A 24,490-nucleotide genomic window follows, 5' to 3' on the forward strand; every position below is an offset into this window, starting at 1 on the left:
CTTCAGTGGTCTGGGTGACCTGTTCAGTGGTCTGGGTGACCTGTTCAGTGGTCTGGGTGACCTGTTCAGTGGTCTGGGTGACCTGTTCAGTGGTCTGGGCGACCTGTTCAGTGGTGTGGTCTGGGTGACCTGTTCAGTGGTGTGGTCTGGGCGACCTGTTCAGTGGTCTGGGTGACCTGTTCAGTGGTGTGGTCTGGGTGACCTGTTCAGTGGTCTGGGCGACCTGTTCAGTGGTCTGGGTGACCTGTTCAGTGACTGGCGAATTGCAAGTTTTAAATGAAAAGAAGCTGAGTTAAGTCATGAAGTGTAAAACACTGGTCACTGTGTAATATTTCATTCACATTATTACAGTTTTTTCATGTTTTCAGTTCTATTTTTCTCAGTGGCCTTTTGAAGCAGTGCATATTTAATGTGCTCTCTTTTGACATTGATATCGACCCTCCGTTTCTCCTCCTTCAGCGAACGGCTATAGACCGGTTCTGTGGGGAGGTGCGTCGTCTCTGCCACGCTGAGAGGAGGAAGGACTTTGTCTCCGAGGCCTACCTCCTGACCTTGGGGAAGTTCATCAACATGTTCGCTGTGCTGGACGAACTCAAGAACATGAAGTGTAGCGTCAAGAACGACCACTCTGCCTACAAACGGTACCACACGCACGCACGCACGCACGCACGCACGCACGCACACACACACACACACACACACACACACACACACACACACACGAAGACTACAGTAGTGAGTCATTTAGCAGACATGGTATACAGGGTGTTAAGGTACAGAGTCAATGTAGAGGCTATATACAGGGTGGTACCGGTACAGAGTCAATGTGGAGGCTATATACAGGGTGTTACGGTACAGAGTCAATGTGGAGGCTATATACAGGGGGTACCGGTACAGAGTCAATGTGGAGGCTATATACAGGGGGTACCAGTACAGAGTCAATGTGGAGGCTATATACAGGGGGTACCGGTACAGAGTCAATGTGGAGGCTATATTCAGGGTGTTACGGTACAGAGTCAATGTGGAGGCTATATACAGGGTGTTACGGTACAGAGTCAATGTGGAGGCTATATATAGGGGGTAACAGTACAGAGTCAATGTGGAGGCTATACAGTGTCTTGCGAAAGTATTCGGCCCCCTTGAACTTTGCGACCTTTTGCCACATTTCAGGCTTCAAACATAAAGATATAAAACTGTATTTTTTTGTGAAGAATCAACAACAAGTGGGACACAATCATGAAGTGGAACGACATTTATTGGATATTTAAAACTTTTTTAACAAATCAAAAACTGACAAATTGGGCGTTCAAAATTATTCAGCCACTTTACTTTCAGTGCAGCAAACTCTCTCCAGAAGTTCAGTGAGGATCTCTGAATGATCCAATGTTGACCTAAATGACTAATGATAACGTAAAAGCAACACAGCTCATCACCCTGACCACACCATCCCCACTGTCAAACATGGTGGTGGCAGCATCATGGTTTGGGCCTGCTTTTCTTCAGCAGGGACAGGGAAGATGGTTAAAATTGATGGGAAGGTGGATGGAGCCAAATACAGGACCATTCTGGAAGAAAACCTGATGGAGTCTGCAAAAGACCTGAGACTGGGACGGAGATTTGTCTTCCAACAAGACAATGATCCAAAACATAAAGCAAAATCTACAATGGAATGGTTCAAAAATAAACATATCCAGGTGTTAGAATGGCCAAGTCAAAGTCCAGACCTGAATCCAATCGAGAATCTGTGGAAAGAACTATATACAGGGTGTTACGGTACAGATTCAATGTGGAGGCTATATACAGGGTATTACGGTACAGAGTCAATGTGGAGGCTATACACAGGTTTTTACGGTACAGAGTCAATGTGCTCGGGTACAGGCTAGTTGAGGTAATGTGTACATGTTGGTGGGGGTAAAGTGACTATACATAGGTAATAAACAGCGAGTAGCAGCAGTGTACAACGGGGGGTCAATGTAAAGGGTCCGGTGGTGACCTTTTACATTCAGCAGTCTGATGGCTTGGGGAGGTAGAAGCTGTTCAGCAGTCTGATGGCTTGGGGGTAGAAGCTGTTCAGCAGTCTGATGGCTTGGGGGTAGAAGCTGTTCAGCAGTCTGATGGCTTGGGGATAGAAGCTGTTCAGCAGTCTGATGGCTTGGGGGTAGAAGCTGTTCAGCAGTCTGATGGCTTGGGGGTAGAAGCTGTTCAGCAGTCTGATGGCTTGGGGTAGAAGCTGTTCAGCAGTCTGATGGCTTGGGGGTAGAAGCTGTTCAGCAGTCTGATGGCTTGGGGAGGTAGAAGCTGTTCAGCAGTCTGATGGCTTGGGGGTAGAAGCTGTTCAGCAGTCTGATGGCTTGGGGAGGTAGAAGCTGTTCAGCAGTCTGATGGCTTGGGGAGGTAGAAGCTGTTCAGCAGTCTGATGGCTTGGGGAGGTAGAAGCTGTTCAGCAGTCTGATGGCTTGGGGAGGTAGAAGCTGTTCAGCATTCTGATGGCTTGGGGGTAGAAGCTGTTCAGCTGTCTGATGGCTTGGGGGTAGAAGCTGTTCAGCAGTCTGATGGCTTAGGGAGGTAGAAGCTGTTCAGCAGTCTGATGGCTTGGGGAGGTAGAAGCTGTTCAGCAGTCTGATGGCTTGGGGGTAGAAGCTGTTCAGCAGTCTGATGGCTTGGGGAGGTAGAAGCTGTTCAGCATTCTGATGGCTTGGGGGTAGAAGCTGTTCAGCAGTCTGATGGCTTGGGGGTAGAAGCTGTTCAGCAGTCTGATGGCTTGGGGAGGTAGAAGCTGTTCAGCAGTCTGATGGCTTGGGGGTAGAAGCTGTTCAGCAGTCTGATGGCTTGGGGAGGTAGAAGCTGTTCAGCAGTCTGATGGCTTGGGGGTAGAAGCTGTTCAGCAGTCTGATGGCTTGGGGAGGTAGAAGCTGTTCAGCAGTCTGATGGCTTGGGGGTAGAAGCTGTTCAGCAGTCTGATGGCTTGGGGAGGTAGAAGCTGTTCAGCAGTCTGATGGCTTGGGGAGGTAGAAGCTGTTCAGCATTCTGATGGCTTGGGGGGTAGAAGCTGTTCAGCTGTCTGATGGCTTGGGGAGGTAGAAGCTGTTCAGCAGTCTGATGGCTTGGGGAGGTAGAAGCTGTTCAGCAGTCTGATGGCTTGGGGAGGTAGAAGCTGTTCAGCAGTCTGATGGCTTGGGGAGGTAGAAGCTGTTCAGCATTCTGATGGCTTGGGGGGTAGAAGCTGTTCAGCATTCTGATGGCTTGGGGAGGTAGAAGCTGTTCAGCAGTCTGATGGCTTGGGGGTAGAAGCTGTTCAGCAGTCTGATGGCTTGGGGAGGTAGAAGCTGTTCAGCAGTCTGATGGCTTGGGGGGTACAAGCTGTTCAGCAGTCTGATGGCTTGGGGAGGTAGAAGCTGTTCAGCAGTCTGATGGCTTGGGGAGGTAGAAGCTGTTCAGCATTCTGATGGCTTGGGGAGGTAGAAGCTGTTCAGCAGTCTGATGGCTTGGGGGTAGAAGCTGTTCAGCAGTCTGATGGCTTGGGGGGTAGAAGCTGTTAAGCAGTCTGATGGCTTGGGGAGGTAGAAGCTGTTCAGCAGTCTGATGGCTTGGGGAGGTAGAAGCTGTTCAGCAGTCTGATGGCTTGGGGAGGTAGAAGCTGTTCAGCAGTCTGATGGCTTGGGGAGGTAGAAGCTGTTCATCAGTCTGATGGCTTGGGGAGGTAGAAGCTGTTCAGCAGTCTGATGGCTTGGGGAGGTAGAAGCTGTTCAGCAGTCTGATGGCTTGGGGGGTAGAAGCTGTTAAGCAGTCTGATGGCTTGGGGAGGTAGAAGCTGTTCAGCAGTCTGATGGCTTGGGGGTAGAAGCTGTTCAGCAGTCTGATGGCTTGGGGGGTAGAAGCTGTTCAGCAGTCTGATGGCTTGGGGAGGTAGAAGCTGTTCAGCATTCTGATGGCTTGGGGGTAGAAGCTGTTCAGCAGTCTGATGGCTTGGGGGTAGAAGCTGTTCAGCATTCTGATGGCTTGGGGGTAGAAGCTGTTCAGCAGTCTGATGGCTTGGGGAGGTAGAAGCAGTTCAGCAGTCTGATGGCTTGGGGAGGTAGAAGCTGTTCAGCAGTCTGATGGCTTGGGGAGGTAGAAGCTGTTCAGCAGTCTGATGGCTTGGGGAGGTAGAAGCTGTTCAGCATTCTGATGGCTTGGGGAGGTAGAAGCTGTTCAGCAGTCTGATGGCTTGGGGAGGTAGAAGCTGTTCAGCAGTCTGATGGCTTGGGGAGGTAGAAGCTGTTCAGCAGTCTGATGGCTTGGGGGTAGAAGCTGTTCAGCAGTCTGATGGCTTGGGGGTAGAAGCTGTTCATCAGTCTGATGGCTTGGGGAGGTAGAAGCTGTTCAGCATTCTGATGGCTTGGGGGTAGAAGCTGTTCAGCTGTCTGATGGCTTGGGGGTAGAAGCTGTTCAGCATTCTGATGGCTTGGGGGTAGAAGCTGTTCATCAGTCTGATGGCTTGGGGAGGTAGAAGCTGTTCAGCATTCTGATGGCTTGGGGAGGTAGAAGCTGTTCAGCAGTCTGATGGCTTGGGGAGGTAGAAGCTGTTCAGCATTCTGTGATGGCTTGTCCAGCTCTGTCTGATGGCTTGGGGTTGAAGCTGTTCAGCAGTCTGATGGCTTGGGGGTAGAAGCTGTTCAGCAGTCTGATGGCTTGGGGAGGTAGAATGGCTGGGAGGTTGTTCAGCAGTCTGATGGCTTGGGGAGGTAGAAGCTGTTCAGCAGTCTGATGGCTTGGGGGTAGAAGCTGTTCAGCAGGCTGATGGCTTGGGGAGGTAGAAGCTGTTCAGCAGTCTGATGGCTTGGGGGTAGAAGCTGTTCAGCAGTCTGATGGCTTGGGGAGGTAGAAGCTGTTCAGCAGTCTGATGGCTTGGGGGTAGAAGCTGTTCAGCAGTCTGATGGCTTGGGGAGGTAGAAGCTGTTCAGCTGTCTGATGGCTTGGGGAGGTAGAAGCTGTTCAGCAGTCTGATGGCTTGGGGAGGTAGAAGCTGTTCAGCAGTCTGATGGCTTGGGGAGGTAGAAGCTGTTCAGCAGTCTGATGGCTTGGGGAGGTAGAAGCTGTTCAGCATTCTGATGGCTTGGGGGTAGAAGCTGTTCAGCTGTCTGATGGCTTGGGGGTAGAAGCTGTTCAGCAGTCTGATGGTTTGGGGAGGTAGAAGCTGTTCAGCAGTCTGATGGCTTGGGGAGGTAGAAGCTGTTCAGCATTCTGATGGCTTGGGGAGGTAGAAGCTGTTCAGCAGTCTGATGGCTTGGGGAGGTAGAAGCTGTTCAGCATTCTGATGGCTTGGGGAGGTAGAAGCTGTTCAGCAGTCTGATGGCTTGGGGAGGTAGAAGCTGGTCAGCTGTCTGATGGCTTGGGGAGGTAGAAGCTGTTCAGCAGTCTGATGGCTTGGGGAGGTAGAAGCTGGTCAGCTGTCTGATGGCTTGGGGAGGTAGAAGCTGTTCAGCAGTCTGATGGCTTGGGGAGGTAGAAGCTGGTCAGCTGTCTGATGGCTTGGGGAGGTAGAAGCTGTTCAGCAGTCTGATGGCTTGGGGAGGTAGAAGCTGTTCAGCATTCTGATGGCTTGGGGAGGTAGAAGCTGTTCAGCAGTCTGATGGCTTGGGGAGGTAGAAGCTGGTCAGCAGTCTGATGGCTTGGGGGTAGAAGCTGTTCAGCAGTCTGATGGCTTGGGGAGGTAGAAGCTGGTCAGCAGTCTGATGGCTTGGGGAGGTAGAAGCTGTTCAGCAGTCTGATCAAATCAAATCAAATTTTATTTGTCACATACACATGGTTAGCAGATGGTAATGTGAGTGTAGCGAAATGCTTGTGCTTCTGGTTCTGACAATGCAGTAATAACCAACAAGTAATCTAACTAACAATTCCAAAACTACTGTCTTATACACAGTGTAAGGGGTTAAAGAATATGTACATAAAGAGGTCCTGTGTGGCTCAGTCGGTAGAGCATGGCGCTTGCAACGCCAAGCGTCGTGGGTTCGTTTCCCACTGGGGCCACCCATATGCAAAAAGTAGTGGCCCCAGCCGACTTGTAAGTCGCTTTGGACAAAAGCGTCTGCTAAATGGGATATTATTTATATTATTATTATATATGAATGAGTGATGGTACAGAGCGGCATAGGCAAGATAGGCTTTGGGGTAGAAGCTGTTCAGCAGTCTGATGGCTTGGGGGTAGAAGCTGGTCAGCAGTCTGATGGCTTGGGGATAGAAGCTGGTCAGCAGTCTAATGGCTTGGGGAGGTAGAAGCTGTTCAGCAGTCTGATGGCTTGGTAGGTAGAAGCTGGTCAGCAGTCTGATGGCTTGGTAGGTAGAAGCTGTTCAGCAGTCTGATGGCTTGGGGATAGAAGCTGGTCAGCAGTCTGATGGCTTGGGGAGGTAGAAGCTGTTCAGCAGTCTGATGGCTTGGTAGGTAGAAGCTGTTCAGCAGTCTGATGGCTTGGAGGTAGAAGCTGTTCAGCAGTCTGATGGATTGGGGGTAGAAGCTGTTCAGCAGTCTGATGGCTTGGTAGGTAGAAGCTGGTCAGCAGTCTGATGGCTTGGGGTAGAAGCTGTTCAGCAGTCTAATGGCTTGGGGTTAGAAGCTGTTCAGCAGTCTGATGGCTTGGGGGTAGAAGCTGTTGAGGAACCTTTTTGTCCTAGACTTGGCCCTCCAGTACTGCTTGACGTGCGGTAGCAGAGAAAACAGTCTACAACTTGGGTGACTGGAGTCTCTGACAATTTTACGGGCTTTCCTCTGACACCGGCGGCCGTTAGCCGTGGTTAGAGCTTTGGACTAGCATCCGAAAGGTTGCTAGATTGAATCTCCGAGCTGACAAGGTCAATAAGAATTTGTTCTTAACTGAGTTGCCTAGTTAAATAAAGGTAAAATATAGAGGTCCTGGATGTCAGGAAGCTCGGCCCCAGTGATGTACTGTAGAGCCTTACTGTCGGAGGCTGAGCAGTTGCCATACCAGGCGGTGATGCAACAGATCAGGAGGCTCTCAATGGTGCAGCTGTAGAACCTTTTGAGGATCTGGGGACCCATGTCAAATATTTCTCCTGAGTCTCCTGAGGGGGAAAAGGCATTGTTGTGCCCTCTTCACAATTGTCTTGGTATGTTTGGACCATGGTAGTTTGTTGGTGATGTGGACACCAAGGGAAACTCTTCTGTCCTGCTCTGCTCTGTGTATGGCCAGGGAGTTGTCCTGCTCTGTGTATGGCCAGGGAGTTGTCCTGCTCTGTGTATGGCCAGGGAGTTGTCATGCTCTGTCTATGGCCAGGGAGTTGTCCTTCTCTGTGTATGGCCAGGGAGTGTTCTCCCTCCCTCTCATGCCCCCTGGAGGTGTAGCAGTGGTGAAGCCACTCTAGTTTAGGCAGTTTTATAAAAGGAAAAGGCCATTTTGTCTGCTAAGTGGCAGTGTTGCAGCATTTTGGTAGGTAATGCACAGTTACAGTGCCTTGCGAAGGTATTCGGCCCCCTTGAACTATGCGACCTTTTGCCACATTTCAGGCTTCAAACATAAAGATATAAAACTGTATTTTTTTGTGAAGAATCAACAACAAGTGGGACACAATCATGAAGTGGAACGACATTTATTGGATATTTCAAACTTTTTTAACAAATCAAAAACAAAATTATTCAGCCCCCTTAAGTTAATACTTTGTAGCGCCACCTTTTGCTGCGATTACAGCTGTAAGTTGCTTGGGGTATGTCTCTATCAGTTTTGCACATCGAGAGACTGAAATGTTTTCCCATTCCTCCTTGCAAAACAGCTCGAGCTCAGTGAGGTTGGATGGAGAGCATTTGTGAACAGCAGTTTTCAGTTCTTTCCACAGATTCTCGATTGGATTCAGGTCTGGACTTTGACTTGGCCATTCTAACACCTGGATATGTTTATTTTTGAACCATTCCATTGTAGATTTTGCTTTATGTTTTGGATCATTGTCTTGGTGGAAGACAAATCTCCGTCCCAGTCTCAGGTCTTTTGCAGACTCCATCAGGTTTTCTTCCAGAATGGTCCTGTATTTGGCTCCATCCATCTTCCCATCAATTTTAACCATCTTCCCTGTCCCTGCTAAAGAAAAGCAGGCCCAAACCATGATGCTGCCACCACCATGTTTGACAGTGGGGATGGTGTGTTCAGGGTGATGGGCTGTGTTGCTTTTACGCCAGACATAACGTTTTGCATTGTTGCCAAAAAGTTCAATTTTGGTTTCATCTGACCAGAGCACCTTCTTCCACATGTTTGGTGTGTCTCCCAGGTGGCTTGTGGCAAACTTTAAACGACACTTTTTATGGATATCTTTAAGAAATGACTTTCTTCTTGCCACTCTTCCATAAAGGCCAGATTTGTGCAATATACGACTGATTGTTGTCCTATGGACAGAGTCTCCCACCTCAGCTGCAGATCTCTGCAGTTCATCCAGAGTGATCATGGGCCTCTTGGCTGCATCTCTGATCAGTCTTCTCCTTGTATGAGCTGAAAGTTTAGAGGGACGGCCAGGTCTTGGTAGATTTGCAGTGGTCTGATACTCCTTCCATTTCAATATTGTCGCTTGCACAGTGCTCCTTGGGAAGTTTAAAGCTTGGGAAATCTTTTTGTATCCAAATCCGGCTTTAAACTTCTTCACAACAGTATCTCGGACCTGCCTGGTGTGTTCCTTGTTCTTCATGATGCTCTCTGCGCTTTTAACGGACCTCTGAGACTATCACAGTGCAGGTGCATTTATACTGGAGACTTGATTACACACAGGTGGATTGTATTTATCATCATTAGTCATTTAGGTCAACATTGGATCATTCAGAGATCCTCACTGAACTTCTGGAGAGAGTTTGCTGCACTGAAAGTAAAGGGGCTGAATAATTTTGCACGCCCAATTTTTCAGTTTTTGATTTGTTAAAAAAGTTTGAAATATCCAATAAATGTCGTTCCACTTCATGATTGTGTCCCACTTGTTGTTGATTCTTCACAAAAAAATACAGTTTTATATCTTTATGTTTGAAGCCTGAAATGTGGCAAAAGGTCGCAAAGTTCAAGGGGGCCGAATACTTTCGCAAGGCACTGTACCTACTAATCTGTGATGATAAGAGGCCTGTCATTTCTCAGAGGCCCTGTCTCCTCCATGTCCTGTTCTGTTCATCAGATAAACCTTCACGTAGGGGCGGTTCTCAGAGGCCCTGTCTCCTCCATGTCCTGTTCTGTTCATCAGATAAACCTTCACGTAGGGGCGGTTCTCAGAGGCCCTGTCTCCTCCATGTCCTGTTCTGTTCATCAGATAAACCTTCACGTAGGGGCGGTTCTCAGAGGCCCTGTCTCCTCCATGTCCTGTTCTGTTCATCAGATAAACCTTCACGTAGGGGCGGTTCTCAGAGGCCCTGTCTCCTCCATGTCCTGTTCTGTTCAGCAGATAAACCTTCACGTAGGGGCGGTTCTCAGAGGCCCTGTCTCCTCCATGTCCTGTTCTGTTCAGCAGATAAATCTTCACGTAGGGGCGGTTCTCAGAGGCCCTGTCTCCTCCATGTCCTGTTCTGTTCAGCAGATAAACCTTCACGTAGGGATGGTCTTTTGGAACGTAGTCTTGTCCAGACACAATGCAGCTGGATGGTCTCCATCCGTCCGGCAGGAATGAAGAATTGTTATTTGAGTGTTTCCTGTGTCGGTCCTCTCATTGGTGTTCCATACCACCATCTAGTGGTCCCACTCGCTCCCTACAACTACAATCCTGTCGTGTTCATTCTGAGGAAATGCTCACATGGTTCATGTAAAAGCAATAATTTATGATATTTCTCTGTCCGCTTTTGTATATTTGGTATTTAATCGAGGTTATGCATTCTATTCTACTAGGTACTGATTCATAGGTTTCCTGTTTCTTTCTTGCTTAATCGTGTGATGTGCATTTCTCCTTGAAACAGAAGCCAGGTGTGTGTGCTGATTATGGCATGAGGACTTTTGTTTTCACCTCATACACTGATTTTTATGGGCACCATGATGCTTTAATAAACATTTAGATTGTGTATTCAAGCCTCAGTTTTGGATGTATTCCTTGTTTTTTGTCTCTTCGTGTGGGGATTTCAATGACATGTCTGTGTTGGTTGAATAACCTCCCTCTGGGCTGATCTCTCTGTTCTCTATCACTCTCTCCCTCTCCTCTCCCCCTCCCTCTCCTCCTCTCTCCTCCTCTCTCCTCTCCTCTCCTCTCCTCTCCTCTCCTCTCCTCTCCTCTCCTCTCCTCTCCTCTCCATCTCCTCTCCTCTCCTCTCCCTCTCCTCCCTCTCCTCTCCTCTCCTCTCTCTCCTCTCCTCCTCTCCCTCTCCCCCTCCTCTCCCTCTCCCTCTCCCTCTCCTCTCCTCTCCTCTCCCTCTCCCTCTCCTCTCCCCTCCCTCTCCCTCTCCTCCCCCCCTTCCTCTCCCCTCTCCCTCTCCCTCTCCTCTCCCTCTCCCTCTCCCCTCCCTCTCCCTCTCCCTCTCCTCTCCTCTCCTCTCCTCCCCCCTTCCTCTCCTCTCCTCTCCTCTCCTCTCCTCTCCTCTCCTCTCCTCCCTGTAGAGCTGCCCAGTTCCTCAGGAAAATGTCAGAACCCTCGTCCATCCAGGAATCTCAGAACCTCCCCATGTTTCTGGCCAACCACAACAAGATCACTCAGGTAACACACACACCTGGCCAACCACAACAAGATCACTCAGGTAACACACACACCTGGCCAACCACAACAAGATCACTCAGGTAACACACACACCTGGCCAACCACAACAAGATCACTCAGGTAACACACACACCTGGCCAACCACAACAAGATCACTCAGGTAACACACACACCTGGCCAACCACAACAAGATCACTCAGGTAACACACACACCTGGCCAACCACAACAAGATCACTCAGGTAACACACACACCTGGCCAACCACAACAAGATCACTCAGGTAACACACACACCTGGCCAACTACAACAAGATCACTCAGGTAACACACACACCTGGTCAACCACAACAAGATCACTCAGGTTACACACGCACCTGGCCAACCACAACAAGATCACTCAGGTAACACACGCACCTGGCCAACCACAACAAGATCACTCAGGTAACACACACACCTGGCCAACCACAACAAGATCACTCAGGTAACACACGCACCTGGCCAACCACAACAAGATCACTCAGGTAACACACACACCTGGCCAACCACAACAAGATCACTCAGGTAACACACACACCTGGCCAACCACAACAAGATCACTCAGGTAACACACACACCTGGCCAACTACAACAAGATCACTCAGGTAACACACACACCTGGTCAACCACAACAAGATCACTCAGGTAACACACACACCTGGCCAACCACAACAAGATCACTCAGGTAACACACACCTGGCCAACCACAACAAGATCACTCTGGGACATTCTACTCCAAAATGCTAATTAAATGATGTTCTCTTTCTTTGAAACTCTAAATCAGTTTAATTGTTTCATTTGATCTCTTGATCTCCATGACATCACAAGCCAACGTTACTGTTTTTTAGCTCAAAATAATTACATACATATTTGAATAGGGTTGGCTACACTTCCAGTATTAATAGCTAGTAATAGATAGCTAGCTATACTAAACACAAATATAAACGCAACATGTAAAGTGTTGGTTCCATGTTTACTGAGCTGAAATAAAAGATCACAGAAATGTTCCGTACGCACAAAAAGCTTATTTCTCTCAAGTTTTGTGCAAAAATTAGTTTACATCCTTGTTAGTGAGCATTTCTACTTTGCCAAGATTATCCATCCAACTGACAGGTGTGGCATATGAAGAAGCTGATTAGACAGCATTATCATTACACAGATGCACTTTGTGCTGGGTACAACCAAAGGCCATTTTTAAATGTGCAGTTTTGTCACACAACACAATACCACAGGGGCCTGGCTCCCCAGTGGGTGGGCCTATGCCTTCCTAGTGGGTGGGCCTGGCTCTCCAGTGGGTGGGCCTATGCCTTCCTAGTGGGTGGGCCTGGCTCCCCAGTGGGTGGGCCTATGCCTTCCTAGTGGGTGGGCCTGGCTCCCCAGTGGGTGGGCCTATGCCTTCCTAGTGGGTGGGCCTGGCTCCCCAGTGGGTGGGTCTATGCCTTCCTAGTGGGTGGGCCTGGCTCCCCAGTGGGTGGGCCTATGCCTTCCTAGTGGGTGGGCCTGGCTCCCAGTGGGTGGGCCTCCCCTAGTGGGTGGGCCTGGCTCCCCAGTGGGTGGGCCTATGCCTTCCTAGTGGGTGGGCCTGGCTCCCAGTGGGTGGGCTATGCCTTCCTAGTGGGTGGGCCTGGCTCCCCAGTGGGTGGGCCTATGCCTTCCTAGTGGGTGGGCCTGGCTCCCCAGTGGGTGGGCCTATGCCTTCCTAGTGGGTGGGCCTGGCTCCCCAGTGGGTGGGCCTATGCCTTCCTAGTGGGTGGGCCTTCCTAGTGGGTGGGCCTGGCTCCCCAGTGGGTGGGCCTATGCCTTCCTAGTGGGTGGGCCTGGCTCCCAGTGGGTGGGCCTATGCCTTCCTAGTGGGTGGGCCTGGCTCCCCAGTGGGTGGGCCTATCCTTCCTAGTGGGTCCCAGGCCCACCCAAACCTGTCCCATGTCTGCCCCTGCCCAGTCATGTGAAATCCATAGATTAGGGCCTAATGTATTTATTATAATTGACTGATTATATTATATGAACTGTAACTTAGTGAAATTGTTGCTTGTTGCGTTTATATTTTTGTTCGGTGTAATTAACTTGGAGGTTTCTTGGCCGATCTGATTAAGATATGGAAGTTGTTTTAACTTGTTGCTCTGAACTTGAGGCAGAAATGTTTTATTTTATTATTAGCATTATATATATATTTTTTTGCGTCGCTGCACCAAATTAATATACGTGAAACACTGTGGCTGGTCTTTCTGGTGTGTTCCAACTCGACTGAGGAAACTGAAACACTGTGGTTGGTCGTTCTGCTGTGTTCCATCCCAACTCGACTGAGGAAACTGAAACACTGGCTGGTCGTTCTGGTGTGTTCCATCCCAACTCGACTGAGGAAACTGAAACACTGTGTTTGGTCGTTCTGGTGTGTTCCAACTCGACTGAGGAAACTGAAACACTGTGGCTGGTCGTTCTGGTGTGTTCCATCCCAACTCGACTGAGGAAACTGAAACACTGTGGTTGGTCGTTCTGGTGTGTTCCATCCCAACTCGACTAAGGAAACTGAAACACTGTGGTTGGTCGTTCTGGTGTGTTCCATCCCAACTCGACTAAGGAAACTGAAACACTGTGGTTGGTCGTTCTGGTGTGTTCCATCCCAACTCGACTAAGGAAACTGAAACACTGTGGTTGGTCGTTCTGGTGTGTTCCATCCCAACTCGACTGAGGAGACTGAAACACTGTGGTTGGTCGTTCTGGTGTGTTCCATCCCAACTCGACTAAGGAGACTGAAACACTGTGGTTGGTCGTTCTGGTGTGTTCCATCCCAACTCGACTAAGGAAACTGAAACACTGTGGTTGGTCGTTCTGGTGTGTTCCATCCCAACTCGACTGAGGAAACTGAAACACTGTGGCTGGTCGTTCTGGCGTGTTCCATCCCAACTCGACTGAGGAAACTGAAACACTGTGGTTGGTCGTTCTGGTGTGTTCCAACTCGACTGAGGAAACTGAAACACTGTGGCTGGTCTTTCTGGTGTGTTCCATCCCAACTCGACTGAGGAAACTGAAACACTGTGGTTGGTCTTTCTGGTGTGTTCCAACTCGACTGAGGAAACTGAAACACTGTGGTTGGTCTTTCTGGTGTGTTCCATCCCAACTCGACTGAGGAAACTGAAACACTGTGGTTGGTCTTTCTGGTGTGTTCCAACTCGACTGAGGAAACTGAAACACTGTGGCTGGTCGTTCTGGTGTGTTCCAACTCGACTGAGGAAACTGAAACACTGTGGCTGGTCTTTCTGGTGTGTTCCATCCCAACTCGACTGAGGAAACTGAAACACTGTGGCTGGTCTTTCTGGTGTGTTCCATCCCAACTCGACTGAGGAAACTGAAACACTGTGGCTGGTCTTTCTGGTGTGTTCCATCCCAACTCGACTGAGGAAACTGAAACACTGTGGTTGGTCTTTCTGGTGTGTTCCAACTCGACTGAGGAAACTGAAACACTGTGGTTGGTCTTTCTGGTGTGTTCCAACTCGACTGAGGAAACTGAAACACTGTGGCTGGTCTTTCTGGTGTGTTCCATCCCAACTCGACTGAGGAAACTGAAACACTGTGGCTGGTCTTTCTGGTGTGTTCCATCCCAACTCGACTGAGGAAACTGAAACACTGTGGTTGGTCTTTCTGGTGTGTTCCAACTCGACTGAGGAAACTGAAACACTGTGGCTGGTCTTTCTGGTGTGTTCCATCCCAACTCGACTGAGGAAACTGAAACACTGTGGTTGGTCTTTCTGGTGTGTTCCATCCCAACTCGACTGAGGAAACTGAAACACTGTGGTTGGTCGTTCTGGTGTGTTCCATCCCAACTCGACTGAGGAAACTGAAACACTGTGGCTGGTCGTTCTGGTGTGTTCCATCCCAACTCGACTGAGGAAACTGAAACACTGTGGTTGGTCGTTCTGGCGTGTTCCATCCCAACTCGACTGAGGAAACTGAAACACTGTGGCTGGTCTTTCTGGTGTGTTCCATCCCAACTCGACTGAGGAAACTGAAACACTGTGGCTGGTCGTTCTGGTGTGTTCCATCCCAACTCGACTGAGGAGACTGAAACACTGTGGTTGGTCGTTCTGGTGTGTTCCATCCCAACTCGACTGAGGAAACTGAAACACTGTGGCTGGTCGTTCTGGTGTGTTCCATCCCAACTCGACTGAGGAAACTGAAACACTGTGGCTGGTCTTTCTGGTGTGTTCCATCCCAACTCGACTGAGGAAACTGAAACACTGTGGCTGGTCTTTCTGGTGTGTTCCATCCCAACTCGACTGAGGAAACTGAAACACTGTGGTTGGTCTTTCTGGTGTGTTCCAACTCGACTGAGGAAACTGAAACACTGTGGCTGGTCGTTCTGGCGTGTTCCATCCCAACTCGACTAAGGAAACTGAAACACTGTGGTTGGTCTTTCTGGTGTGTTCCATCCCAACTCGACTGAGGAAACTGAAACACTGTGGCTGGTCGTTCTGGTGTGTTCCAACTCGACTGAGGAAACTGAAACACTGTGGCTGGTCGTTCTGCTGTGTTCCATCCCAACTCGACTGAGGAAACTGAAACACTGTGGCTGGTCGTTCTGGTGTGTTCCAACTCGACTGAGGAAACTGAAACACTGTGGCTGGTCTTTCTGGTGTGTTCCATCCCAACTCGACTGAGGAAACTGAAACACTGTGGTTGGTCGTTCTGGTGTGTTCCAACTCGACTGAGGAAACTGAAACACTGTGGTTGGTCGTTCTGGTGTGTTCCAACTCGACTGAGGAAACTGAAACACTGTGGTTGGTCTTTCTGGTGTGTTCCAACTCGACTGAGGAAACTGAAACACTGTGGTTGGTCGTTCTGGTGTGTTCCATCCCAACTCGACTGAGGAAACTGAAACACTGGCTGGTCGTTCTGGTGTGTTCCATCCCAACTCGACTGAGGAAACTGAAACACTGTGGTTGGTCGTTCTGGTGTGTTCCAACTCGACTGAGGAAACTGAAACACTGTGGCTGGTCGTTCTGGCGTGTTCCATCCCAACTCGACTGAGGAAACTGAAACACTGTGGCTGGTCGTTCTGGTGTGTTCCATCCCAACTCGACTGAGGAGACTGAAACACTGTGGTTGGTCGTTCTGGTGTGTTCCATCCCAACTCGACTGAGGAAACTGAAACACTGTGGTTGGTCGTTCTGGCGTGTTCCATCCCAACTCGACTGAGGAGACTGAAACACTGTGGTTGGTCGTTCTGGTGTGTTCCAACTCGACTGAGGAAACTGAAACACTGTGGTTGGTCTTTCTGGTGTGTTCCATCCCAACTCGACTGAGGAAACTGAAACACTGTGGTTGGTCGTTCTGGCGTGTTCCATCCCAACTCGACTGAGGAGACTGAAACACTGTGGCTGGTCTTTCTGGTGTGTTCCATCCCAACTCAACTGAGGAAACTGAAACACTGTGGCTGGTCGTTCTGGTGTGTTCCATCCCAACTCGACTGAGGAAACTGAAACACTGTGTTTGGTCGTTCTGGTGTGTTCCATCCCAACTCGACTGAGGAAACTGAAACACTGTGGTTGGTCGTTCTGGTGTGTTCCATCCCAACTCGACTGAGGAGACTGAAACACTGTGGCTGGTCGTTCTGGTGTGTTCCATCCCAACTCGACTAAGGAAACTGAAACACTGTGGCTGGTCGTTCTGGTGTGTTCCATCCCAACTCGACTGAGGAAACTGAAACACTGTGGTTGGTCGTTCTGGTGTGTTCCAACTCGACTGAGGAAACTGAAACACTGTGGCTGGTCGTTCTGGTGTGTTCCATCCCAACTCGACTGAGGAAACTGAAACACTGTGGTTGGTCGTTCTGGTGTGTTTCAACTGAGGAAACTGAAACACTGTGGTTGGTCGTTCTGGTGTGTTCCATCCCAACTCGACTGAGGAAACTGAAACACTGTGGCTGGTCGTTCTGGCGTGTTCCATCCCAACTCGACTGAGGAAACTGAAACACTGTGGTTGGTCGTTCTGGCGTGTTCCATCCCAACTCGACTGAGGAGACTGAAACACTGTGGCTGGTCTTTCTGGTGTGTTCCATCCCAACTCGACTGAGGAAACTGAAACACTGTGGTTGGTCGTTCTGGTGTGTTCCAACTCGACTGAGGAAACTGAAACACTGTGGCTGGTCGTTCTGGTGTGTTCCATCCCAACTCGACTGAGGAAACTGAAACACTGTGGTTGGTCGTTCTGGTGTCCATCCCAACTCGACTGAGGAAACTGAAACACTGTGGCTGGTCGTTCTGGTGTGTTCCAACTCGACTGAGGAAACTGAAACACTGTGGTTGGTCGTTCTGGTGTGTTCCATCCCAACTCGACTGAGGAAACTGAAACACTGTGGCTGGTCGTTCTGGCGTGTTCCATCCCAACTCGACTGAGGAAACTGAAACACTGTGGTTGGTCGTTCTGGCGTGTTCCATCCCAACTCGACTGAGGAAACTGAAACACTGTGGTTGGTCGTTCTGGTGTGTTTCAACTCGACTGAGGAAACTGAAACACTGTGGTTGGTCGTTCTGGCGTGTTCCATCCCAACTCGACTGAGGAAACTGAAACACTGTGGTTGGTCGTTCTGGCGTGTTCCATCCCAACTCGACTGAGGAAACTGAAACACTGTGGTTGGTCGTTCTGGCGTGTTCCATCCCAACTCGACTGAGGAAACTGAAACACTGTGGCTGGTCGTTCTGGTGTGTTCCAACTCGACTGAGGAAACTGAAACACTGTGGTTGGTCGTTCTGGTGTGTTCCATCCCAACTCGACTGAGGAAACTGAAACACTGTGGCTGGTCGTTCTGGCGTGTTCCATCCCAACTCGACTGAGGAAACTGAAACACTGTGGTTGGTCGTTCTGGTGTGTTCCAACTCGACTGAGGAAACTGAAACACTGTGGCTGGTCGTTCTGGTGTGTTCCATCCCAACTCGACTGAGGAAACTGAAACACTGTGGTTGGTCGTTCTGGTGTGTTTCAACTGAGGAAACTGAAACACTGTGGCTGGTCGTTCTGGTGTGTTCCAACTCGACTGAGGAAACTGAAACACTGTGGTTGGTCGTTCTGGTGTGTTCCATCCCAACTCGACTGAGGAAACTGAAACACTGTGGCTGGTCGTTCTGGCGTGTTCCATCCCAACTCGACTGAGGAAACTGAAACACTGTGGTTGGTCGTTCTGGCGTGTTCCATCCCAACTCGACTGAGGAAACTGAAACACTGTGGTTGGTCGTTCTGGCGTGTTCCATCCCAACTCGACTGAGGAGACTGAAACACTGTGGCTGGTCGTTCTGGCGTGTTCCATCCCAACTCGACTGAGGAAACTGAAACACTGTGGTTGGTCGTTCTGGTGTGTTCCATCCCAACTCGACTGAGGAGACTGAAACACTGTGGCTGGTCTTTCTGGCGTGTTCCATCCCAACTCGACTGAGGAAACTGAAACACTGTGGCTGGTCGTTCTGGTGTGTTCCAACTCGACTGAGGAAACTGAAACACTGTGGTTGGTCGTTCTGGTGTGTTCCATCCCAACTCGACTGAGGAAACTGAAACACTGTGGTTGGTCGTTCTGGTGTGTTCCATCCCAACTCGACTGAGGAAACTGAAACACTGTGGTTGGTCGTTCTGGTGTGTTCCATCCCAACTCGACTGAGGAAACTGAAACACTGTGGTTGGTCGTTCTGGTGTGTTCCATCCCAACTCGACTGAGGAAACTGAAACACTGTGGCTGGTCGTTCTGGTGTGTTCCATCCCAACTCGACTGAGGAAACTGAAACACTGTGGCTGGTCGTTCTGGCGTGTTCCATCCCAACTCGACTGAGGAAACTGAAACACTGTGGTTGGTCGTTCTGGCGTGTTCCATCCCAACTCGACTGAGGAAACTGAAACACTGTGGTTGGTCGTTCTGGTGTGTTTCAACTGAGGAAACTGAAACACTGTGGCTGGTCGTTCTGGTGTGTTCCAACTCGACTGAGGAAACTGAAACACTGTGGTTGGTCGTTCTGGTGTGTTCCATCCCAACTCGACTGAGGAAACTGAAACACTGTGGTTGGTCGTTCTGGTGTGTTTCAACTGAGGAAACTGAAACACTGTGGTTGGTCGTTCTGGTGTGTTCCATCCCAACTCGACTGAGGAAACTGAAACACTGTGGCTGGTCGTTCTGGCGTGTTCCATCCCAACTCGACTGAGGAAACTGAAACACTGTGTTTGGTCGTTCTGGTGTGTTCCATCCCAATATTTAAAGTATAGTAAAAAGGCAGGCGTACATTCTCTCTTTATTTGAAAACGTAACACCGGGGAAAAACAAAGAACACGAACCGAACGTAAAGCTAGTCGTGCAACAAACAAAGACAAGATCCCACAAAACCCAAAAGGAAACTGACAACTTATATCTGATTCCCAATCAGAGACAACGATAGACCGCTGCCTCCGATTGGGAATCAAACACACCAACATAGAAACAGAAAACCTACAAGGCCCACCCTAATCACATCCTGACCTAACCAAATAGAGAAATAAAAAGGCTCTCTAAGGTCAGGGCGTGACTCCTAGAGGGTAGCAAAGTCATTCCGCTACCCAAGAATAGTAAAGCCCCCTTTACTTGCTCCAATAGCCGACCAATCAGCCTGTTACTAACCCTTAGTAAACTTCTGGAAAAATTTTTGACCAGATACAATGCTATTTTACAGTAAACAAATTAACAGACTTTCAGCACGCTTATAGGGAAGGACATTCAATAAGCACAGCACTTACACAAATTACAGATGATTGGCTGAAAGAAATTGATACAAATATTGTGGGAGCTGTTTTGTTAGACCGTGCGGCTTTTGACATTACCGATCATAGTCTTCTGCTAGAAAAACGTATGTGTTATGGCTTTACACCCCCTGCTATATCGTGGATTGAGAGTTACCTGTCAGAACACAGAGGGTGTTCTTTAATGGAGGCCTCTCCAACATAATCCGGGTAGAATCCGGGATTCCCCAGGGCAGCTATCTAGGCCCCTTACTTTTTTCTATTTTCACTAATGACCTTCCACTAGCACTGAGTAAAGACAGTGTGTCTATGTTTGCGGATGGCTCAACACTATACACGCCAGCTACTACAGCAAGTAAAATCACTGCTATACTTAACAAAGAGCTGCAGTCAGTTTCAGAAGGTAATAAGAGTCCTAAATATTTCAAAAACTAAAAGCATTGTATTTGAGACAAATCATTCACTAAACCTAATCTAAATCTTGTAATGAATAATGTGGAAATTGAACAAGTTGAGGTGCCTAAACTGCGTGGTGTAACCCTGGATTGTAAACTGTCATGGTCAAAACAAATTGATACAATAGTATTTAGTCTGCACATTGCTAAGATGGGGGAGGTATGTATGTAATAAAGCGCTGCTCTACTATCATGACATCGCTATCAACAAAATAAGTCCTACAGGCCCTAGTTTTATCACACCTGGACTACTGCCTAGTCATATGGTTTCACAGAGGGCATTCGATATATTACAGTTGGCCCAGAACAGAGCAGTACGGGCCATTAACTCTTTTCCCTCTGAAATCGAATTAATTAATAGATTTTCTGACTGATGCATGCTACATTTGGATTAGTTTGGGGTCTGCGGACCGATGCATTCATATCTTAAACATTTGAATCAGGGACCGATGAGTATCGGTGAACTATTACATCCCTTCAAAACACTATCCATTAGCTTGTGGTACTCTTATTCATTATGTTCAGTGGATAACTTCTGTGACATTGTAAAGTAAAACAGTGTGAACTAGGCCACCATGGAGCCTCAGTAACTTCCATTAGTATGCACAGCAGGGCCAAATAATCCTGACATAGTAATCATGAATAACGTTTTCCCTGCTGGCCCTCTTGTGGGAGAGCGGACAGACCTTTCTGTCTGCTCATTTTCACTTTTAGAATGCCACAATCCTAATTACAAAAAAAGCTCCGTCGGATATGGCCCTTCCGCATCTAATGGAAGGAAGAGTAGCTGCTGCCTTGACAGGAACTAATGGGATCCATAATAAACACCAGGAAGAGTAGCTGCTGCCTTGACAGGAACTAGTGGGATCCATAATAAACCCCAGGAAGAGTAGCTGCTGCCTTGACAGGAACTAATGTGATCTGCCTTGGCAGGAACTAGTGGGGATCCATAATAAACCCCAGGAAGAGTAGCTGCTGCCTTGACAGGAACTAATGGGATCCATAATAAACCCCAGGAAGAGTAGCTGCTGCCTTGACAGGAACTAATGGGATCCATAACAAACCCCAGGAAGAGTAGCTGCTGCCTTGACAGGAACTAATGGGGATCCATAATAAACCCCAGGAAGAGTAGCTGCTGCCTTGACAGGAACTAATGGCATCCATAACAAACCCCAGGAAGAGTAGCTGCTGCATTGACAGGAACTAATGGGATCCATAATAAACCCCAGGAAGAGTAGCTGCTGCCTTGACAGGAACTAATGGGGATCCATAATAAACCCCAGGAAGAGTAGCTGCTGCCTTGGCAGGAACTAATGGGGATCCATAATAAACCCCAGGAAGAGTAGCTGCTGCCTTGACAGGAACTAATGGGATCCATAATAAACCCCAGGAAGAGTAGCTGCTGCCTTGACAGGAACTAATGGGGATCCATAATAAACCCCAGGAAGAGTAGCTGCTGCCTTGGCAGGAACTAATGGGGATCCATAATAAACCCCAGGAAGAGTAGCTGCTGCCTTGGCAGGAACTAATGGGGATCCATAACAAACCCCAGGAAGAGTAGCTGCTGCCTTGACAGGAACTAATGGGATCCATAACAAACCCCAGGAAGAGTAGCTGCTGCCTTGACAGGAACTAATGGGGATCCATAATAAACCCCAGGAAGAGTAGCTGCTGCCTTGACAGGAACTAATGGGGATACGTAATATATAATACTGAAGTCATCTAAACATCTCACTCTGTCTCTCTCTCTGTCTCTCTCTGTCTCTCTGTCTCTCTCTCTCTCTCTCTCTCTCTCTGTCTCTGTCTCTCTCTCTGTCTCTGTCTCTCTCTCTGTCTCTGTCTCTCTTTCTCTGTCTCTTTCTCTCTCTGTCTCTGTCTCCAGTCTCTGCAGCAGCAGTTGGAGGTGATTAACGGCCACGATGAGCTGCTGGCTGACATAGTCAACCTGTGTGTTGATTACTATGAGAACAGGATGTACCTGACACCCAACGAGAAACACATGCTGCTCAAGGTACGCTACCGTCTGGCTGGCATGCTGGGCCGCGTTCCAAACGTCCCTATTCAAATCAAATCAAATTGATTTATATAGCCCTTCGTACATCAGCTGATATCTCAAAGTGCTGTACAGAAACCCAGCCTAAAACCCCAAACAGCAAGCAATGCAGGTGTAGAAGCACGGTGGCTAGGAAAAACTCCCTATAAAGGCCAAAACCTAGGAAGAAACCTAGAGAGGAACCAGGCTATGTGGGGTGGCCAGTCCTCTTCTGGCTGTGCCGGGTGGAGATTATGACAGTCAGGTGGACTGGGGACAGCAAGGAGTCATCATGTCAGGTAGTCCTGGGGCATGGTCCTCCGAGAGAGAGAAAGAAAGAGAGAGAGAGAATTAGAGAACGCACACTTAGATTCACACAGGACACCGAATAGGACGGAGAAGTACTCCAGATATAACAAACTGACAAACTGACCCTAGCCCCCGACACATAAACTACTGCAGCATAAATACTGGAGGCTGAGACAGGAGGGGTCAGGAGACACTGTGGCCCCATCCGAGGACACCCCCAGACAGGGCCAAACAGGAAGGATATAACCCCACCCACTTTGCCAAAGCACAGCCCCCACACCACACCATTCCCTATATAGTGCACTACTTATGACCAGGGCCCTATTCCCTATATAGTGCACTACTTTAGACCAGAGCCTATAGGGAATAAGGTGCCATTTAGTATATTGGATAACATCTATTAGTATTAATTATGTTCAATGTGTCTGTACCTGTCTGTTACCTCTAGGTGATGGGGTTTAGTCTGTACCTGTCTGTTACCTCTAGGTGATGGGGTTTGGTCTGTACCTGTCTGTTACCTCTAGGTGATGGGGTTTGGTCTGTACCTGTCTGTTACCTCTAGGTGATGGGGTTTGGTCTGTACCTGTCTGTTACCTCTAGGTGATGGGGTTTGGTCTGTACCTGTCTGTTACCTCTAGGTGATGGGGTTTGGTCTGTACCTGTCTGTTACCTCTAGGTGATGGGGTTTGGTCTGTACCTGTCTGTTACCTCTAGGTGATGGGGTTTGGTCTGTACCTGTCTGTTACCTCTAGGTGATGGGGTTTGGTCTGTACCTGTCTGTTACCTCTAGGTGATGGGGTTTAGTCTGTACCTGTCTGTTACCTCTAGGTGATGGGGTTTAGTCTGTACCTGTCTGTTACCTCTAGGTGATGGGGTTTGGTCTGTACCTGTCTGTTACCTCTAGGTGATGGGGTTAGGTCTGTACCTGTCTGTTACCTCTAGGTGATGGGGTTTGGTCTGTACCTGTCTGTTACCTCTAGGTGATGGGGTTTGGTCTGTACCTGTCTGTTACCTCTAGGTGATGGGGTTTGGTCTGTACCTGTCTGTTACCTCTAGGTGATGGGGTTTGGTCTGTACCTGTCTGTTACCTCTAGGTGATGGGGTTTGGTCTGTACCTGTCTGTTACCTCTAGGTGATGGGGTTTAGTCTGTACCTGTCTGTTACCTCTAGGTGATGGGGTTTGGTCTGTACCTGTCTGATACCTCTAGGTGATGGGGTTTGGTCTGTACCTGTCTGTTACCTCTAGGTGATGGGGCTTGGTCTGTACCTGTCTGTTACCTCTAGGTGATGGGGTTTAGTCTGTACCTGTCTGTTACCTCTAGGTGATGGGGTTTGGTCTGTACCTGTGATGGGGTTTGGTCTGTTACCTCTAGGTGATGGGGTTTGGTCTGTACCTGTCTGTTACCTCTAGGTGATGGGGTTTGGTCTGTACCTGTCTGTTACCTCTAGGTGATGGGGTTTGGTCTGTACCTGTCTGTTACCTCTAGGTGATGGGGTTTGGTCTGTACCTGTCTGTTACCTCTAGGTGATGGGGTTTGGTCTGTACCTGATGGATGGCAGTAACAGCAACATCTACAAAATGGACACCAAGAAGAGGATCAACCTGATCAAGATTGACAAGTTCTTCAAGGTGATAGTTTGAGACATATTGATGATGCTGTATGTGTGTGGGTGTTTATCGTTTTGCAGAGTTGTACGTTCTCTAAAAGAAAAGTTTAATGTTGAGACTGGGATGGTCTGAAATGGCTCTGACTAATTGACTGGTCTTCATGTATCTGTCCCCAACAGCAACTGCAGGTGGTGCCTCTGTTTGGTGACATGCAGATTGAGCTGTCCAGGTACATCAAGACAAGCGCACACTTTGAAGAGAACAAGAACAGGTGAGGCCTTATCCCTCTATTCCTCCACCTCATCTTTCCTCTCTCTATCCTCATCTCTCCTCTCTCTTCTCCATCCACCTCCTCATCTCTCTTCTCTCCTCTCTCTTCTCCATCCACCTCCTCATCTCTCTTCTCTATTTCTTTCTCTCCTCTCTCTCCTCTCAATCATCATCTCTCCTCTCTATCCTTATCTCTTCTCTCTCTCTTCTCTCTCTCTTCTCTCTCTCCTCTCTCTCCTCTCTCAATCCTCATCTCTTCTCTCTCTATCCTCATCTCTTCTCTCTCGCTTCTCTCCTCTCTCTATCCTCATCTCTTCTCTCTCCCTTCTCTCTCTCTCCTCTCTCCATCCTCATCTCTCTCCTCTCTCTTCTCCATCCACCTCGTCTCATCTCTCTCTCC

General features: G+C 48.8%; 1 protein-coding gene across 2 annotated transcripts in view; it reads left to right on the forward strand.

Annotated features, from left to right (window-relative positions):
* Positions 1-24,490, forward strand: part of LOC135524828 (cytoplasmic FMR1-interacting protein 1 homolog) — a 93,982-nt gene that overhangs the window by 35,909 nt on the left and 33,583 nt on the right. For both annotated transcript variants that reach the window (XM_064952685.1, XM_064952684.1), the window contains exons 6-10: positions 460-641; positions 10,536-10,632; positions 21,753-21,881; positions 23,737-23,841; positions 24,000-24,091. In XM_064952685.1, the coding sequence (XP_064808757.1) occupies positions 460-641; positions 10,536-10,632; positions 21,753-21,881; positions 23,737-23,841; positions 24,000-24,091 (605 nt within the window). The remainder of the gene's footprint in view (positions 1-459; positions 642-10,535; positions 10,633-21,752; positions 21,882-23,736; positions 23,842-23,999; positions 24,092-24,490) is intronic.

Source organism: Oncorhynchus masou, chromosome 31 (assembly GCF_036934945.1).
Source record: "Oncorhynchus masou masou isolate Uvic2021 chromosome 31, UVic_Omas_1.1, whole genome shotgun sequence".
NCBI lineage: Eukaryota > Metazoa > Chordata > Actinopteri > Salmoniformes > Salmonidae > Oncorhynchus > Oncorhynchus masou.